This window comes from Alnus glutinosa, chromosome 1, assembly GCF_958979055.1.
Source record: "Alnus glutinosa chromosome 1, dhAlnGlut1.1, whole genome shotgun sequence".
Classification (NCBI taxonomy): Eukaryota; Viridiplantae; Streptophyta; class Magnoliopsida; order Fagales; family Betulaceae; genus Alnus; species Alnus glutinosa.
In genome coordinates this window covers 18,882,571-18,902,888 of record NC_084886.1, presented here as the reverse complement: position 1 = coordinate 18,902,888, position 20,318 = coordinate 18,882,571, and the positions used below count along the sequence as shown (strand labels likewise).

Below are 20,318 nucleotides of genomic sequence, written 5' to 3'. Positions count from 1 at the left end.
GAGGCTTTTAGTAAAATGAAGGTGTTCTTAACATCTACCATCTATTGTTTACATACAACACTTTGATATTCTTCGAGGCTAGCCCATATCACCTTCGCTATCTGCGTTGTTTGTTCTTATGCTTTGAAGCTGTCTCAAGTTTGAGAATTAATCTGGCTAAATCAGAATTGGTCCCTATTGGTGATGTCACAAATGGGGATGGTCTGGATAGTATTATGGGATGCATGGTCTCTTGTCTTCTCCTTAGAGCTTTTTTTAAGGCCAAATTTTTTTGTGATGGCATTATTGAGGAGATGGAGCGTCGTATGGTAGTTGGAAAAGGATGTACTTGGCTAAGGGCAAGATGATTACCTTGATTAAGACCACCTTATCTTATCTGCCTAATTATTCAATGTCTCTTTGTTCACTCCCTGCGGGCGTTGCCAATCGCACAAAAAAGTTACAACGATTATTGTGGGGTGGTATAGGTGGAGAGTTTAAATTTCACCTGGTAGTTAGTCCATGGTTTGTTCTCCAATCTCTGCGGGAGGGTTGGGGGTCCAAAATCTGATTCCGTTCAATCGAGCCTCTTGGAGAAGTTATTATGGCGCTGCGTGCATGAGAGTAAGGCTCTGTGGAGGGTTATAGTGGATTCTAAATATGGCAGCTCGTGAGATAGGTGGTGTTCTAAGGATGTCCATTAGTCCATGGGTCATATGGGGTGGGCTTTGGAAAAATATTAGACGGGGTTGGGGAGGATTTTTCTAGGCATACTAGATTTGAGGTGGGAGATGGCTCTATGAATAGATTTTGGCATGAGGTGTGGTGTGGTGATTGATCCCGTAAGATAGCTTACCTTGAGTTATTTAGTATTGCTCATTTTAAGGATGCTTCGTTGGCAAATCATTTGAAGTTTTCTTGTGACTCTCATCAATGGAATGTTAATTTTTATTAGAGTGGTGCATGACTGGCAGGTGGTGGATTTCTTTACTTTGTTCTTCAATCTGTTGTACTTCTTTAGATTAAGATAGGGCAGTGAAGACACACTCTACTAGCCCCTTTTTAAGAGAGGGTTGTTCGATGTTAGATTATTCTATAATGTCCTTTTTTTCCATGATAGCACTACTTTCACTTGGGAGCAGTTGTTGGAATAAAGTTCCCTGGAGACTGGCGTTCTTTGCTTGGTTGGTCACATTAGTGAAGATCCTCACTACATATAACCTAAGGAAGCAGCGTATCATAGTAGTAGATTGGTTTTGTATGTGTAAGAAGAGTGGAGAATTCGTTGATCGCCTTTTACTCCATTGTGAGGTTGCTAGTGTCTTATGAGATTCTATTTTCAGCATTTTTGTGTTAGATTGGGTTATGCTTAAACGGGTGGTAGTTCTCTTCACTTGTTGGAGATGTCAGTTTGGAAGTCTTCACAATTTAGCAGTGTGGAAGATGGTTCCTTCCGGCATAGTATGGTGTATCTGGAGAGAAAGAAATGACTGTAGCTTTGAAGATTGCGAGAGGACGGTGTTGGAAGTAAAGGCTTTTTTCTTTAATATCTTGTACCATTGGGTGGCTGCCTATAATTACTTGTATTTCTAACTTTCATGATTTTCTTGCTCTTTTTTTTTTGGTTGGTGTTTCTCTTGTATACTTCATATATACTTGGGTTGCTCTCTCTCCTCTTACTTTCTGACTTTTGCTTTCTTTGGAGGAGGAACCAAACTGATAAACTATGTATTCTTTGCTAGGGTTCCACTGAAAATTCATCAATATTTTACTGCTGGAAAATTTTCTGTACACGATACTTCCATAACTGGTGCAAGAACAATGCACCAAGTGGTTTGCTTCTTGACTCTTCATCAGGTGCTGTTGGTTTAATCAGAAAGAATTCATTATCTTTTCTTCGATGTTTGGAGGATATTGAGCGGCTTGTCAATGGTATGTTGAAGATCCTTGCCTTATGTGGTAGAATTAATTCCTATTTTACCAATTTATCCATCCCCCCCCCCCCCCGCCCCCCCCACCCCCCTCCCGGTTCTTGTCTGTGCTGTTTCTAATTGTACTTTTCATTTGTATTCTGGTAGGTTCTTCTGATGAACACGGTGATCTTGTAAGCTTTGGGTTGGACTTATTTGATGCTGATCTTGATTGTGAGATTCTTATGGAAATGCTCAGATGTGTTATTAGCATCAGCCAACAATTGGGCAAAACAGCTTCTGCTATATTTTATGAATCACTTGTTAGTACATCAGCTGTCCCATCTGAAGAAATTCTTCATTGCATTATGAAGATTCTAGTGATTGGATATAGTTCATCAGCAGCAATGCTCCATGTGTCAGATAGCGGAGCTGATATAGCTTGGGAGAAGAAACTGGCAGATCACAAAAATATACGGAAATTCTCTATTGACATGCTGTTATCTCTTCATGCATTGCGCAAAAAAGCTGTCACGTGGAGCAGAGTTTTGAATGTCATAGAGAGTTTTCTAAAATTTCTTGTACCTCGCAAAATCATACATAATTCTGATGCTGAAATATCATCAAGTATCAAAGCCGCCATCTTGGTCCAGGCTACTTCTCAAATTTCGAAGGTGATGTTTGAGTCTGCACTGGATATGCTTCTGTTTCTTAACTATCTGGTGAAAATCAGTGGGCAGGTCAGTATTTCATTTTTCTTTTAGTTCTAAAACAAAATTTCTAGTTGTCTATCCACATGAAATAACCATTTGACATTTCTTCATCTATTAGTTATTGTATGTTCAGTTAGCATGTATGAAATTGGTCCAATTCTATGATAGAGATATGTTTACGTGCATACACATCTGCTTGGAAGCCCAGAAGCAAAATTAAGCCTTGTGTCTGTAGTGTTGCTTTGGTCAACATTTGTTTGTATAAAAAGCATAATCAATTTTTCCATAATGTTCATTGTGATTCACAGTAAATAAAGGCTTGACCGTGTTATCTTGTTGCAACCTACTGCACATGACTTCAGCAAAAATGGAAGAAAGACTTAAAAAAAAATCCCTACTTCATGTGGTACAGGGGTTTTATGTGCAAAAAAGTGTCCTACTTCTTAGTAAATTGATCATTTTAGGATGGCCGTACAATGTGGTTGTCGGAGTCTCTCATCATATATATACATATATAAATATATACTCTCTTTGTTCGAAATTAGCTGTTTTAACTTTAAATGATGTGACTATTAATGAGGCCAATCACTTATCAAGTCAGTTTGAACACTAATTTCTTTTGTTTGGTCTTAACCAATCTATATGCATGCTTGGAATTCCTTTTTGTTTTCTTTTCTTTTTTAAATCAAGACAAAAATATCCAGATGGCTCATTGCTCTTAAAATCTGTTCATCTTTCTTTTAGTCAACATGGAAAATGTTTTCCTTGTCCTATAACTAGATTTGATCATTCATAACCAATGATAATGTGATTGGAGCTCAGAAATTATAAATGAAGCTCCAATAACATGTATGTATTTTATATAGAAGCCTTCAGCACTTCGCACCTATTACAATGAGGACCACCTTTTACACAAATCTGGAGCAAATGAGAGGAGCCTAGGAAGGAGTTGGTAAGTAGGTCTCAAGTGCGTGAATTAAAGTGAAGGGTTGTTATAAATTGTAGAATGTGGCAGTCCTGGGAAATTGGCTGTGGTGGCTATGAGGGAAGAGATTTTGGAGGAATATTATTCTGGCATAGATTTTAGGGTTTATTCCTAAAGGTGTGGCCTATAAAAGGCCATTGGTGACTCAAACTCGGCTGGAAGTCTCAGATCTTTATGCCATAGTAGCAAATAAGGAGGCTTGGATGAGTTTTGTTTCAAGGATTTGAGAAATAAATTTTGGCCGTCATGCTTAGGACAGTGGAATCCTGACATTATTTGGTTTGACTGCTCAGACAGTCGGACATTCTTCAGTTCATCACAAGTGAACCTCCCCTATCTTTTTTTTTTTTTTTCTTTTCTTTTTTATAAGAGAAACCTGCTGGTTAAACAGAAGAACTGCTTAACCATTATGGTATTGCAAACCTGGCCTGGTTTAGATACTAATCTAGGAAGGCTGATTTAAAGAGTAATGTAGTGGATTTGAACCCATGACTTACGAAGCATAATATATACTAGCAAATTATTATGATACAGCTGTACTTTTCTGACTCAATTTCTGTACAGAACTCTAAACTTTTGAATGCAGATACATTATCATATTATCTAGTGTTATGAGTTGTACTTAAAATTTGAAGTTTATGGTCAATGAGTGGTCCAGTTTTCTAAAACTTTGGTTCTTACGGAAGTATTATGGAAATTTGTATGGTTTGAAGTTTGACCTTACAGCCTTTGGGGGAGACCTGAGGAAATGGGTTCGGATACAGCTGGATTTTTTATGCTTAATGTCTTTCTTCAATTCTTTTCCTAGTTCTCAGTGGTCTTTGGATCAAATAGAATCTCCTCCTCCCATAAACAAAAGGTGGGATTACAGGTTCAATCTCATACGCTAAGTTGCAAATAAACCAGCAATGATTAATTTTTTTTAATAAACCAGGAAACAGACAACAAGTTCCAAAAAGAATTAGAAATAAAATGAAAGGAGTTGCTTATGTCATGTTTTTCTATCATAAGATAACTGGTTACGACTGCGAACATTAGTTTATCTACTCTGGTACACATTTCTCAAATTTTACCTGTATTATTGCTTGTATTTTACTTTTTGGCACATATCTAAATAGTCTTACAACCTTATTCCCATCGTAAGGGTTTTGTTCTCTTTAAGAATTTTGGGTCCATAAATTATATGATTTTTCTATTTGTAGAAATTTATTTTAATGTAAACTTGCATGCAGATTCATTTGTTGCATGATGATATATCTAGAATACAACTTGAGTTTGTCCCAATGATTGAGGAAATCATTTCTGAGTGGCTTGTCGTTCATTTCTTTGCCACCACACCATCTCAACCAGCTGCAATAGAAGATTTCAGCTCTCAACTTTCATCATTACAAATTGGTAAGTTTATGCTATAGTTTCTTTAAAGTTGCTGATGCTCTCCAATTGTCTCAACACATGGAATAATGCTGATAATTTAAGATAAAACACCTTTTGCTGCTTTCACAAAAATGGTAATACTATACTTAAATACTTGATATTTAGATGTAATAGCTGCATAACATATATTTTTAAATTGAAATCTCTAGCAAAACACGGTACTTACGTGAGCCATGCAACAGGTGCTTAAGTCTTCTTTCCATTATTGATACTTGTTGACAAATGGGTACCTGATACATACATTCCCATTTTTACATGGCAATAGGCGCCTTTGCGTTCAGTGAATTGGATCCTATGTGGATCATGTTGCTTAATGTACTACAGACATTGTAATCATCGTGTTTTTTCCATGGTCCAGATAGCAACATGTGTAAAAGATCATGGAATGAGAAGCTTGGCAAATGTCACTTCACATTGGCTTTTATACTCATACATAATATTCAAAGTTCCTCTGGAGACCGTAGCAACCTTTCTTCAAGATGTCTCCCTAGTTCTCATGATATTAGTAATTCAATGCGTGAATTTACCAGCTGGATTATTTGGGGCAAGTCTGGAGAATCTTCTGCTTTCTTGAGCCATTCTACTGAGCTTGCACCAATCCTGCTTAGGCATGGCCAGTATGATGCCACTGAGGTAATTTCTCTGCCTTTTCTACAATGAGAACCTTTGATTATATTCTTGGAAAATTTGGCTGAAACCTTTTCTTCTTTTTTTCCCCCTATTTTTTTACAAAGTACCTGCTCACAACAGTGGAGGCACATTTACGAAAGGAGAAGACGTCACAAAGTATTCAAGACACCGATGGTCGATGGTGCATACTTCATCATCTTCTAGGATGTTGCTTCCTTGCTCAGGCACGATGTGCTTCACATGGAATGCTGAAAGAGAAGAAAGTCAATGAAGCTGTTCGCTGTTTCTTCAGGTATTCAACATCTCTAAAACTCTGGAGAGAGGACATTGGAATCAGACTTGTCCAGGATTCAAAAGTTTGAAACTTCCTCTTTGTTTTACTCTTTTTTTAAAATTATGTTTCAATTGTGTAATAAATTTGTATCATTGGCAAGTATAATTCATTCACAGAGGAAAGGGGAATGAACATTTTAGAAATGTAAATTTAACAAAGAGAAATTAGAAACTCATGCTAAGCTTCATTAGACATAAGAATAGCATTCAATAACGGTGGACCCTGAGCTCGTGGGTTCAACACCCTGTTAGTGCATGTAATAACTTACCAATAATAATAAAAAAAAAAAAGGAAATAAAATATGTATTGTTTTTTAATTTCATGTGATCATAGGCTGATATAAGAGTTTGATGTAATACATGTGGATCCAACCCAAAGTTTTGTTTGGGGGACTGCAGATTATGGAGTCTTAAGCTCTATGAATGAAAATATGTAAGGAACCAGGAGCGAAATCTATCCCCATCATCAAAGATTGTGGGGGATTCTACTTGCTATAGGTGCTTCTCTAGTTCCTTGTGATTTGGTACAGGGCAGAATAGTGATTTCCTAATGTAACTAATGAAGCTCCTTGGTTTGTATGGATCAAACTTATTTTGCCTCTTACTCTAAAGTTTGTATTTACCCATCTGACAGACAAACATTCAATTAGCAACCGCATTTGAATTTGTAGTTTATTGATGCTCAATATAAATCAAAAACTGTTTCACTTCTATGACCCAAAAAAGAGAAAATTAAAAGAGACCGAAAAAAACTAGTATATGTGGTATAACGGAATAATATGTATTTGTAACCTTATCCAGTAACAATGTAAGGCTAGGTACAAGGAACAAATCCTTATCTGAGCTAGAATTTTAAATTGTAAGAATATTAGGAGGTGAAATCTCTAGTCCATCAATTTTAAATAATTAACTAAATTTCCAGATAGCTGCTCTGTTTCTTTTGTCTCATTAGACTTGGACGCTGGTCGTGAACTTAAATATTGCATTAATATTTAATATTATGGTTTTAAACGCTCCTTTGCTTATTCCTCTCGTGACGGCTTTGATCGTCGCTGGGGTTCTGTTCAGAGCTTCATCTGGAAAAGGAGCTTCCCAGGCTTTGCAGAGTTTGTCTCATGAAGTCGGATTTCCACATCTGGGTTTCCGTAAGTTTAGTTGGAAATAATTGTGATTATCTACAGTTTGTCTTAATATTGTAACATACAGATGATCTCTTTTTTAATGTTTTCTATTTTTTTTTTCCTTTATAAATATATTCCTTGTTCTCTTCTTCTTTTCCTGTCCCAGCTGATTGTGTATCAGATGCCGCATGGAAGGTGCATTACTATCAGTGGGCAATGCAGATATTTGAGCAATATAATATTAGTGAAGGTGCTTGCCAGTTTGCACTTGCTGCACTTGAGCAAGTTGATGAAGCTCTAAGTCCTAAAGGTCATGACTATGGTAGAGATCCATTCAGTGAATCTACAGCCACTATCAAAGGACGACTTTGGTCAAATGTATTCAAGTTTACTTTAGATCTTAATCGCTTTTATGATGCATACTGTGCGATAATTACAAATCCAGATGAGGAGAGCAAATACATCTGCTTAAGGCGTTTCATAATCGTTCTTTATGAATGCGGTGCCATGAAGGTTGTCTATGAAGTCTTAAATTTTCCTTTTCTCTTTGTTCTTTTTTCCTTCTTTTATTTTTGCTTTGTGCCTTTAGTAGTTGGGAGAGAGACTGAAAGATCTTTATGATTTTCAGATACCATTTAGGAGAGATGAACAGCATTATAATTTGGATTGCTTTTGACTCAAAAGAGTGCAAAAAAAAGTTGTCCATCCTTATGTCTTTTTTTAAGCTGTAAAGTAAGGTGCAATATTTTTTGCAACATGCCAAATACCATTAGTCCCATCCTTGGGTTGTTGCAAGTTTTAACATGGAAACACCTCAACTAGGAAGATACTACGAAACACCCACTTTACTTCAATCTTATACGTGTATGATATGAAAATGTTGGGATGCGACAAGATATGTGTCATTTACATATCTATAAATAAAAAAAGAATTATCAGTTTGTCATTGATTTCGTCACAGATGCAGCAGGATATGGCTTGGATACAACATAGATATGGTATAAATTTGGCTCAGATATGGCATAGGTATGGCAGGGATGCATTTGGAGCAAAAAAGGAAAGAAAAAAAAAAATCCTGGGAAAAAATGAGAGTTCAAATGTACATCAGGGAGGACACATTATACAAACCCCCCCCCCCCCCCCCCCCCCCGCGGTTACTTGTTATCTTTCCAAGAAAATCTTTTTACTTGGAAGATATGGAAAGTTTAAATGTAAAACATGGGGTCTAGGGTTTTAGAAAGTTAGTGACCTTCAAAATTTCAAATCTCTATAGATGTCAAACATGGATCATGAGTTGTGTTCTTTTGCTATTTAAAGTGGTGCTGTATGTGCAAGAAGAGTGGGGAATCCATTGAACACCTCTTACTTCACTATGCTTTTGCACATGATATCTGGAGTTTTTTTCTATAGGTTGTTTGGTGTGGAGTGGGTCATGCCTCGACGGGTGCTGGATTTGTTGAGTAGTTGGGGCAATTCGCATGGTCGTGGTCAAGTTTAACAAATTTGGAAGCAGGTTCATTTGTGTGTTATGTGGGGATTTGGTGTAAGAGGAATGCACGACATTTAGAAGATGTAGAAATGCCGGTGTTGGAGTTGTGTCGAAATGTGCTTAATATGTTATTTGCATGGGTCTCGGCTCATACCCCGAGTCATGTTACGTTTGTAGAGTTTTTAAATTTCTACTCCTATGTTTCCTTTGAGTAGGGACACTTTTGTATACTTCCTGTGTACTAGGGTTGCGCCCCTCTGCGCTTTTTAATGATATGGCATTCCTCTGGTTTGTCTACATCACCGGCAGACGAACTAGTGGCATGCTCTCAACATCCTACCTTACGGGATGTTAGATTAGATGTTGTTTGGGAGGCTGATGTTTGGAAGAAGGGTATTGAGTTTTAGGAAAGGCTGTCCTTGGACTGGGCGTTGGATGAGGGTAACCGTCAGGAGTTCTTGGTCATCTGGACGAGATGATAGCTCGCAAAAAGAAAGGCCTTTGTGGGTGTTGTTGAGGTGTTTTGTCTTCGGGTTTTGGGTGTTTTCCTTCTGGTTTAGTTGGGTTTGTTTTGTGGGTTGCTTTTGAGTGATCCTTTTGGGTCTTAGGGTTTAACTCTTTTGGGCTTGTTGGTTTTCTTTGTGAGTTGGCTTTGGTTGTTCCTTTGTATACTCTTGTTGGTTACTTAGGGGCGCCTTACGCTTTTTTAATAAAATTTCTTACTTATCAAAAAAAAAAAAAATGATATGACATTATTTATATAAAAAAAAAGGTATTATTATTCACCTGCTTTATATCTTTTGGTGTTTATTATTCATTTTTTTTTAAAAATAAAAATAACGTTTTGTTAAAAGATACTTAGTAATTAACATATCCCCACTGTTTCAGACATTAAAGCTTTTGAAAGTGACATGTCATATCAGTATAGTGCTTTATCACACCCTGATTTCTGCTTCTTCGATCAACTTTTTTTAAAGTTCCGGTTCACAATGCTTTGTTTCCTGCATGCTACCTACATATATCATCTTTTGACACAGTATTAGAGTTGTATATCGTAGTATTTGCTGTAATATAGGAAAATGGTCTGTTGTGTTGAATGCGGATGGATAATTACCTTGTATAAAGGCTAATTATCTGTAGCGGGGTGAAAGGCAAGAGGGCTCGTGTAGTTGTAATGTAGCCTAGGTCTATTTGTGGGCGTTGAGTTTCCGTAGTGGGCTTTTTGGGGGTTCTTCTGTCTTCGGGTTTTTGAGGGTGTTTTCCTTTGTTTTTTGTTTTCTTTCTGTTTTGGTGTATGCTTAGGGGCGCCTTATGCTTTTTAATGCTATTTCTATATTACCTATCAAATTTTTTTTTCCAATCAAGCTGTTGCTAAAGAGTTTCATTAATTTTTTTATTGATTGCAGATTCTTTGTGGTGGTCAACTTCCCTTCATTGGCTTAAGTGATAAAGTGGAACAAGAGCTTGCCTGGAAGGTGTGTCCTAGTTGCAAACAGACTGTCTGCTTTATTCCTGATGTAGTTTCCAGCAGATTAATGTTGATAACATTTTTACTCTGAAATATGTAGGCAGAGCGATCTGATATTTTGGCAAAGCCAAACTCATATAAGTTGCTATATGCGTTTGAAATGCACCGACATAACTGGCGAAGGGCAGCCGGTTACATATACCTATATTCAGCTCGTTTGAGAACTGAAGCAGCTCTGAAAGAGTACCTGTACACTTCACTGGTGCTGCAAGAGAGGCTGAATGGGCTCTCTGCTGCTATCAATGCTCTGTGTCTTGTTCATCCTATGTATGCTTGGATTGATCCTTTGCTTGAGGGAAATTCTCTTCACAACGAGCATTATCCTCGCAAAAAGGCTAGGACAACGGAGGAGAAGAGTAAATAACATAACCAAATTTTTTTTTTTTTTTTTTTTTTTTTTTTTTCAGTTCTCCTGTTATATTTACATTTTTATTGTTGTCGTAAGTGCCACATGTTTATCTTGCATCCTTCGTGGTTGACTTTTTATCAGATATATGGACTTTTAACATGTACTTTATAATGCTTCATTTGAGTCAATAATATGTTCTGTTTTTGCTGCGGCAGCCAGCAATGACGATCAGCCTCAAAGGTGGCAGTCTTATATTGATATTGAGAAACTTGAGAATGAGTTCGTGCTAACTTCAGCAGAATATTTGCTTTCTTTGGCGAGCGTCAAATGGACATTTACTGGTAAAAGTTTGTGATTTCTTGTCAAATGGACAATTTTCTGGTACAACCTTGTGATATCTTGTATATATATTCTTTCTGAAGCAGTTGACCATCGATAAATATCACAAGTAATCTCATTTTCAAGTTTCTGATAAGGAAACAAGATTTCTAATCCTTGTATTCATCTATTTGGCCTTAAAACTCCAAAAAGTTAACTCATTTCCATAGTTGACTGAAGGTTCATTTGGTATTAGAACTATTGTGTTTAAGCGCCTCCATGTTAGATGGTAAGGGGTATTGATCAATCATTTTGGAATGTCCACCTTACAATCTGATCTAAAGAATTTTTCAATGTTTGCTTTCCTCTCCCTCTTTCTCTCTCACTCTCTCCCTCTCCCTCTTTTCTTCAGAAGTTCACAAAGCACCATCAGATTTGGTCGATCTTCTGGTCCAGAAAAATTTATATGATATGGCCTTTACAGTTCTTTTAAGATTCTTCAAGGGTTCAGCATTGAAAAGGTGTGGTTAGTGTGCTTATGTTGCAGTTTAATGTTGTTACAATCATGAATTCTTCTTTTGGCATGCCTGTAAATGTGACCTGGAGCCTTTCTTCTCAGGGAACTAGAAAGAGTTTTCTGCGCTATGTCATTGAAATGCTGTCAAAATAAAGTAGATTCTTCATGCGTTCGGTAAAATTAGTCTTTTCCTAGTTAGTATAAGCTTTACTTTATTTTCTTTTGAATTACACATCTGAAATGTGTTGGATTTTTATATTCAATTTGGTTGTTAGCCTGCATGAATTTCAATAGTGAATGTAACATTACGTGATTTATAACTTTCAGGGAAGATGTCAGGACACATGGTCTTTTGTTGATGTCATCAAAGACTGAAATGGTTGTTCATGGTTCACCTGATATGGTTCCTGCAGATCAACAATCTAAGGGGAATAGTCAATGGGAAACTCTTGAGATTTATCTTGTTCGTATCTTCTGCATCCTTAATTTGTCTTTTCAGCTTCTCCTTGACCTCTAAAGATGATTTTTCTCTTTTATTTGCAACCTTCTTATTATAAATAGTACAAGTTTAATTTTCCTTTTCAAAATGTTTCAAAGTATATCATATTTACTTGATGTACTTACACATTAGTCGTCGTCATATGTGATTGATGGGTAATATTTTCTGTGCATATTCTCTTTTCTGTGCATAAATTATTTCTCCACCTTACTTTTACCTTGTGATATATTTATAAATTGCAGGAAAGATACAGGGCTTTTCATGCCAAATTACCAGTAATTGTTGCTGAAACTTTTCTTTGCGCTGATCCTCAGATTGAATTGCCTCTTTGGCTGGTTCAAATGTTCAAGGTACTTTTTCTAGCCAGAAATTGAATTCTCTAGGGGAAATTAACTAATTAAGTATAAGATGAACCACCTTGTAGCTTTAAACTTTATATACCTTTTCCATTAAACAGCTTATGCATCTTTAGTTTCTCCGTATTAACTTCTGAGAGAGAGAGAGAGAGAGGGAGGGAGGGAGGGAGGGAGATAAAACGGGATTACCATCAAGAGTACGCTAATGTCTATCATACGAGATAAAACGGGATTACCATCAAGAGTACGCTAATGTCTATCATACGAGAGGTCAAAAAGTCATATTTTATTGAGTCTGGTGGTTTCTTTCTTTTTCTTCAAATATTACATATTTAGTGAAAACATTTGACGGTTTGAGTAAAGTCATTAACTCCGAAAGATTTTTTTTTTTTTTTTTTTAAGTAAGAAATTTTTTATAAAAGATGAAAGCACACCTGAGGATACAAGGAGTATACAAAAAGACGCAAAAATAGAGAGAAACAAGAAAAAAACACCCACAAAGACCCAACCACAGCAGAAAACCCAAAGCACCCCAACAAAAACCCAAAAACCCTCTATAACATTACATCACATCAACCCTCTTGCTTTTGCTCCGAGTAGAACCAAGACTCCTAGTATCATAATTGATATCGCACTCAAGGTTATGAAGAGTGGAACTTTAAGGCGCTGCCCCTCAACCACTTGAACCATGACATCCAAAACACCTTTTACGTTCCCCGCAAAGGAAATCCCTACAGTTTGAAGGCATAGCGTAGCGTTGAACACTGCCTCGGAGAACCTACAACCTCTTTGGAAACACCTTCGCTCTAAGATTCACCTACCTCAACCGGTGGGGAAGAACGGCTACGCAGAAGAAGGAACCCATGCCGACAAAAGCTGACCTGAGGCTACCTAACTGCCACGGACTCCAAAGGTAGCGATGGATGATGGCCCAACGGAGAAGGAGAGGCAGTGATCGTCGCCAAAGACTCGGCTAACAAAAACTTGTTCAGCTGTACATCCTTTCGCTTCCGAGAATACCTCATCACCGACTTAGACTCCGAAGGATAGATAGGCGCCCCAGACTCCGACATCAAGGGAAGCGAGAGACGAAGCCGTTCACCCAACTCTTTTGCCCCTGAGGAATCACCAGGAAAAGCTGACCACAGCCTGCTTTCCAAGCCTGGGGAAAAGCAGGAGAAGCTTGTTGCGAAGAACACAAGACCCCTGAGAAGTCACAGACAAAAACTAGATCCGGGGCAAGAGAACCAAGGCACTGGCTCAACAACTCTGGAGAAGAGAGGGGAGGGACCAGTGAAGATGATGCTGGACCCGATATAGCAGAGACCTCGCCCGTCTTGGACAAAGACCCAGCCAGACTAGAAGCACCACAGGCGGAATTTGGAGACATCGGAGAAGACACCCGGCTAGTGGACGCTAACTAGGACGAGAAACCAGACCCCACTGAAGCAAACTCGACCGGGGGCGACTCAACGACCGCCCGAGAAGCCATCGGCGCACCAGACGACTGACCAGGAGAACCCACCGCTTCCGGCACCGGAGAAAAGGCCGCTGAAGGCGAGGAGATGCCCTGACCCGAGAGATCAAAACCCACACTTGCTGAGAAAGAATCGGAACCAGAACCTGGAACAAGACCCGACTTATTGGCCTTCTTAACGCTTGACCTAAAGCCCCATTTCTTGGATCCAACTCGTAACCGGTCCCTTCTAACCACAAAATAAGCTCTCTTAAAAACTCAACCCAAGCCCCTATTGCCTAAGAAGTGTTTCAGCCCAACAGGAAAAAACTTGTCCAAATTACGTTTGGACCCACAAACCCAATCCACCCAGAAACCAAAGATCTCAAGAAGCTTCCTGAAAATCCCTTTCCCCTCTTGCCCCTGAGCTTCACCTGCACACACGACGTCATGCCTGCCTCAACTGGAGCCTCTGCTACTGCTTCAAAACCTGGAATCTCTTTTGTTGCTTCGATCCAAGGAGCCATTAATATGACGGACAATACCCAAAGGAACAATCGAGGATGTCTCCAAGGCGGAACAATCAACCACTTGCCGGACCTTCGCTTGCTCCAGACTCAGCGGAAGAAGCTTCTCCACCTCACACCAAGCCACCTCTGGCGACTAAACCAGAAGCCCACCACCGATGAAAGGGAAGGTAGGCTTCAAACGCACCACATCCTCGAACGACAGGGGGCCCGCTGCCTTTCCCAGGCAATCGCCTACCGGAGCGTAACCAGCAAACAGAGTCTTGACCGTGGCTTCAAGAAAAGTCAAGGCTTTACTCAATTCCCCGGAAACACGACTCTAGCCCCGCCCATCTCAGCCTTCAGGAAACATGATCATCCCTCTTTGACCACCCGGCGTAGACCGCCACCTCCAAAATCGACCACATCTGTTCTCACCACTTCGAACGATTCTTACCTTTGAGTCTTCCCTAAAGGATTTAACAAAATCCTCCGAAACAGTGCTGCGCAACACCTCTTCCACCATTGAAACCAGCCACATGCTGCATCGCGAGCTTAACAGAACAAATCCAGAAAAACCTTTCCTCTTTTCCACCATCCTCAACTCATCTGAGCCATTCACCACCAATAAGAGGAAAGATTTACAGCAACCCCGGGACGGGTTGCTGCAGCTACTCCACCTCAAGGCGATTTACATGGCCCCGACTGCGAGAAATCTAGTGGTTGATGAAGGAGAAGATATCTTGGGGTCGCTGGTGTGTGATTGGGATCTTGGAAAGAGGGACAGAGGGACAGAGGGCTTCTTTGTTTCATGGCTCAACAAAGCTCCCTAGGAGGCATTTTTCTCTAAAAGCTTTTAATCTCAGCTATTTAATCGACCTATAGTTGAGGGTATTTCTAGGTGTACCTCTTGTTGAAAACCTTCCTCAAGTTGCAGAAATGTTATTTCTCTATCAAAATATGCTTTTCCCACTGGTTTGATGAAAGTACCTGTTACTTTTCATTTCAAAAATCTTTTTCCTTAATTCTGTTTTTAATTTTCTTTTTCTTTCTCAAGAAGTCTAGAGACTTGCAAACAGTTCTGCTTTACATCAGCATCACTTAAGACTTGATTAGGGGATTCTTCTTGCTCAGCATCATTCTCACATCGCATAAAATTATATATATATATTGATAAGTAATTTCAAATTTATCAATAAAGCGCAAAGGGGCGCAACCCTAATACACGTGAAGTATACAAGAGCGCCCCTAAAAGGGAGGAACAGGTAATAAATTTAGAAAGTCTACAAAAGTAAAAACACCTAGGTGGCAAAGACGGGACGCTAACCAAAGAAATAGCGTGTTAAGCACACGCTTCCTTAACAGTACCATTACAGTCTCTACATCTTCAAAAAGCCTCGCATTCTGCTTCCGCCAAATGCTCCACAAAACACAGTGAGGAACTAACCGCCAAGATTTTTTAGCTAGGCCATGCCCAAAAGACGCACCCCAAGTAGTCAACAAATCCAACACCGTTTGTGGCATGACCCATTCAACTCCAAATAAAGAAAACATGAAGCTCCAAAGCTCACGGGCGGTGTCGCAATGAAGTAATATGTATATATAGTACAAAATGGATGTGTTGACAACTTCTAGAAATTGGTAATACATTGCATTCTTGGGAAAGTATTCTGAACCTCTATCATACCTGGATCTAACTGACCTATTTGCACGCAATATACCACATAATTTATTCCTTTCTTGTTAGTGCTATTTTCTTATATTTTTAAATGAGACAGATGAGTTTCCATTGCTAGATTGGATATGAACTTATGCTCCACCTTATGTATGTTCACATGATTTGTGACAGGATGGTCGAAGGGAAAGGATGTGGGGGATGACTGGTAAAGAATCAAATCCTGCATCCTTGTTTCAGCTCTATGTTGATTACGGTCGATATACAGAAGCTACAAATCTGTTACTTGATTACATAGAATCGTTTGCATCAGCGGTAAAACCCAGTCTCTTTTCATTGCTTGTTTAAGCCTCTTACAGCTAAACTAATTTTGTATGCATTCCTGCTAGTCTATTTGTTTTGTTTGGGACAATGTCTTTCTAAAATTTTTATAGTATTTATGCCATTGCATTTTGTCATAAACTCAATTAATATGCTTATTCGAACCACTAAATAAAAGATAGAATTAATAAACCAAGTAGCCTATGTTAAGTCCTAGCAATAAAAAAAATGGTTAAATACCTTTTGCCCCCTGTAGTTTAACACTTTTATTTTTTGCCCTCTCAGTTTTCATTTTTTTTCATAGGTGGTACCTGTGCTATGTGAAAAGACGGAAATGGTACCTCCGTCCAAAACTGATGGATTTCCACGTTAGCGACACATGGCACCATTAAAATTGTGACACGTGGCTGCCATATATATATATATATATATATATATATATATATTTTGAGACTTTTTTTTTTTTTTTGTAAAAAAAAAAAATGTAGGGGTGGCTAAACCAACCCAATGGCCCTACCACCCCCATTTAGCCTTGGGGTGGTTCGGTCACCCCCAAGGGCCAAAACATTTTAGTAATTGTTACGATTATTTTTTATCAAATAAAGTTGTAGAATGCTTTATAAGCTCGCTTTGTTGAAGTTTCTGTTTTCTATTCTCAAAACAAATATATTAACAAACAGCTCAAAACACAAAACACTTTGGTTTTTTGTCTTATTTCCTTGTTGTAGGAATATTTTGATAAAACATGTGCTTGACTTTTGCAGAGGTAACTGGTAAGAGCTAACTTATTGTTTTATTTTATTTTATTTTTTTCAAAGAAGAAGATTAGGGTGGTCGTAATTGGAGCGGTGGCTGCACCTTTTTTTTCTCTTTTTTATTTATTTATTTATTTGCAAGTAGGGCTTTACAATTGTTTGAGTTTCTCAAAATAAGCAGGTGTATTCTATAAAAAGAAAATAATGATAATAAAAATAAAATAAAAAACATTTTCTCAAATTTGGACCCTACCAGAAAACACTTCTCAAAACTGTTTTAATCTTTCTATCACATCAAAACACTTTTTCAAACCAAAAACCAAAAACATCCCCTAAAACGCATTAACGAAAATCTGAGAGCCAAGCATAAATAATGCATTCAGAGTAACAATCTTAACATCCTTCATTGATGTCTACATGTCAGTTAACCTATGCTGAAGATTTCAACAAAATCAGTCAGAAGGATAAAAAAATGAAACTAAGAAAATAAAAAAAAAAAAGGTCCATCTGATGAAGGTGATAATAGTACAGATGCTGATACTAAATTTTAAAGAACAATAGATTGTCTGTCTGTGGTGCACGGAGCATTAGGTATATTTGGTGCATCTCTGTATCAGGTCAAAGTTATTGCAAATAATGGTAATTACTGAAAAACTTTCCAATATGCAAATTCATTTGTTTCATTCTTTAGCTCAATTATTACTGAATTTATGATTTACACATTCATTCTTGCTGGTTTAGATAAAAAATATTCGGCCTTTTTTTTTTTCTTTTTTCTTTTTTCTAATATATAAACTAACTGTATTAGATAAAGAAGAAAGCCTAAAGACAAGGAGTGTAACAAAGCTACTCCTAAAGAATTACAATCTAAAAGTTTAAAATATGTAAAAATTAAATAGCATGCTGATGAAGGTCAACAGCATCAGAAATCCTACAACTCCTCTCTCCAAATTGACCACATTATACTGAAATGGCTGAATCGTTCTTACCACCGATCAGCAGAATACCTATCTTGTCCTTCTGCTAAGTTATTTGCTAAGGATGTTGCCATTAACAACCTTCTGCCCTTCTGCAGAGGCCAGCTGATATAATAAATCGGAAAAGACCTTTTGCCGTTTGGTTTCCATACACAGCAATTGAGCGCCTATGTTACCAGCTTGAGGAATTCATCAGTTGTGGCCGCATGGTAGACCATTGTGATAAGCTCAAAGGGCTATTACATGGAGCTTTGCAGAAGCATCTTCAGCTGGTATGCGCAGTATAAAGTTTTTTCATTGGATCAACTCTGTTGCTGTGTCTGAATTGCCTTTCATTTTTTTTTTTTTTTTTTTGTCTGTTTTTACAGCTAAGGGTGGATTCAGATGATGCACCTTCAGCTGTCCGTTAGAAAATTGCAGCAAAGGATAGGTGCTGATACTTGATGCCTAGTAAAAGACAAGCCTCATTTTTTGAGTCCATAAATTTGCACCAGAGGGTTAATGATGGTGCGGATTTATCTATTATTCTTGTTTTTTTCCCCAGTTGGGCCTCGTTTTGCAGAATCAGCAGAAAATGCATAATATGTGAATATTGTAGAATAGTTGGAAGGCATCGCTAACCCCTTATGTTGGTGATATACACTACAATGAGAGATCATCTACTCATGGGTGCATACATTTTGATTGCTCCTCTGGCTGTCTTCAAGATTGGAAAAAGGACTGGTGGCTATGATACCAAAAACATTGGCTCTTTGTGTTGAAGTTCGGAGACCCGACCTCTGAGCAGTTTGGGAGACTGGAGAGCTCATACTGGACCCTTAGAAGCCTTCTCTCTCTTTATTTTATTTTTTTGTATTTAAAGAAGATAATGTATTGTTAATTCCCTCTCAAAGCAGGCTTTAGTTTACTCTCTACTATGTACAATTTATTCATATATACAATTTAAATAACTGGTTTCAATATTTTCTAAACTGGTAACTGTTCTGGTAGGGCCGGTTACCGGTTATTTTCAACTGAGTATCAAATTGGTTGGCCGATTACCCGGTTACCGGCCGGCTTTACACCCCCAGCCTCCTATTAGAAAGAAAATGAAAAAACTTGATTTATCTTTTTCCCTGCTTTTTACATAGACTTGGCCTTCTTTATATAGACCAGCCAATTAGCCCCACGAACAAATAACAAAATCCATTCAACTGGGTAGTCTGGGTTCATTAACCAAGTGACAAAACCTGACTATTACATAGGTCCTATTAGACCCATTACATTTATTATATGGATCATACCAATTATTATATGGATAGACCCATTATCTAGACCAATAACATAACAGGTTATGACTATAACAACCTCACCAAGTAAATACTTTACTCCTAATATTAAAAAAAAATCATAATATATATGCACATTTCCCATATATATATATATATATATATATATATATTATCAAAATAATCTTAAGCTTTAGTTTTCTTGGTAAAAATTGGATATCTTTTTCCTTCTTTTTATTTATAAGGGATAATTGCACCATTAGTCCTTGTGGTATGCCATAATTATTTTTTACTTCCTATAGTTTAAAAAGTGTATGGAAGATCCTTGTGGTTTGCAATAATTACAAATTAATCACTGACGTCAAATTCTGTTAAAATTTTTAACGGATTCTGTCAAATGCCACGTCAGTGCCACGTGTCGTCATCTTATTGGTGACACGTGACGCTGACATGTCCAATCTTAATAAAATAATATAAATTTATTAAAAAATAAATAAAAATACTTATTTTTAAAAAAAAATTAAAAATACTTATTTTTTTTAAAAAAAAAATTAAAATTCAAAAAAAAAAAAGAAAAAAGAAAAATGGGGGCAAGGGGTTGGCCCAGCCACCCCCAAATGCCGCCGGGGGTGGCCGTGGCTGCCTGGGGTGGCACGCGGCCACCCCAGTGGCCGGGGGTGGCCATCGGGCCACCCCTAGATCTATTAGGGGTGTCCCGAAGGCCACCCCCATTGGCTGGGGGTGGCCCAACCACCCCAAGCTTGCCCTTTTTTCTTTTCTTTTTTTTTTTATTAAAAAAAAATAAGTTTATTTATTTATTTTTTAATTTTATCATTAAGATGGCGACACGTGTCGCTGACGTGTAGGGCTAACAGATTCTGTCAAAATTGTGGACGGAAAATCGACCCAGGGAGTAAAACGTAATTATTGCATACCACAGGGATCTCTCATGAACTTTTTAAACCATAGGAAGTGAAAAATAATTATGACATACCACAGGGACCAACGGTGCAATTATCCCTATAAATACAAAAGAGAATGTGCAATACTCCGAAAATAAATAAATTTAATTTAAACAATAATCACGATCTATAAATCAAATATCTACATTGAAGGCCACATATAAATGGTTCTTGACAAAATGCTATAAAATAAAATTCTTTAAAGCCTTTGACACTTTGCATTTTATTCATTTCGGC

The 20,318-nt window shown here is 37.8% G+C and overlaps 1 protein-coding gene across 3 annotated transcripts in view; it reads left to right on the top strand.

Annotated features, from left to right (window-relative positions):
- Positions 1-18,816, top strand: part of LOC133876166 (nuclear pore complex protein NUP160) — a 42,734-nt gene extending 23,918 nt beyond the window's left edge. Inside the window, exons 11-28 of one of the 3 annotated variants that reach the window (XM_062314456.1) lie at positions 1,722-1,911; positions 2,058-2,629; positions 4,820-4,982; positions 5,380-5,654; positions 5,756-5,943; positions 7,053-7,129; positions 7,272-7,618; positions 10,001-10,069; positions 10,163-10,478; positions 10,687-10,812; positions 11,202-11,310; positions 11,409-11,480; positions 11,634-11,769; positions 12,048-12,155; positions 15,973-16,113; positions 17,950-18,123; positions 18,220-18,281; positions 18,396-18,816. In XM_062314456.1, the coding sequence (XP_062170440.1) occupies positions 1,722-1,911; positions 2,058-2,629; positions 4,820-4,982; positions 5,380-5,654; positions 5,756-5,943; positions 7,053-7,129; positions 7,272-7,618; positions 10,001-10,069; positions 10,163-10,478; positions 10,687-10,812; positions 11,202-11,310; positions 11,409-11,480; positions 11,634-11,769; positions 12,048-12,155; positions 15,973-16,113; positions 17,950-18,123; positions 18,220-18,261 (3,105 nt within the window). In that variant the 3' untranslated portion in view covers positions 18,262-18,281; positions 18,396-18,816. Of the gene's footprint in view, positions 1-1,721; positions 1,912-2,057; positions 2,630-4,819; positions 4,983-5,379; positions 5,655-5,755; positions 5,944-7,052; positions 7,130-7,271; positions 7,619-10,000; positions 10,070-10,162; positions 10,479-10,686; positions 10,813-11,201; positions 11,311-11,408; positions 11,481-11,633; positions 11,770-12,047; positions 12,156-15,972; positions 16,114-17,949; positions 18,124-18,219 lie in introns of all 3 variants that reach the window. The other 2 variants (XM_062314459.1, XM_062314452.1) reach the window with 2 other exon arrangements.
- The last annotated feature ends 1,502 nt before the right edge of the window (positions 18,817-20,318 follow it).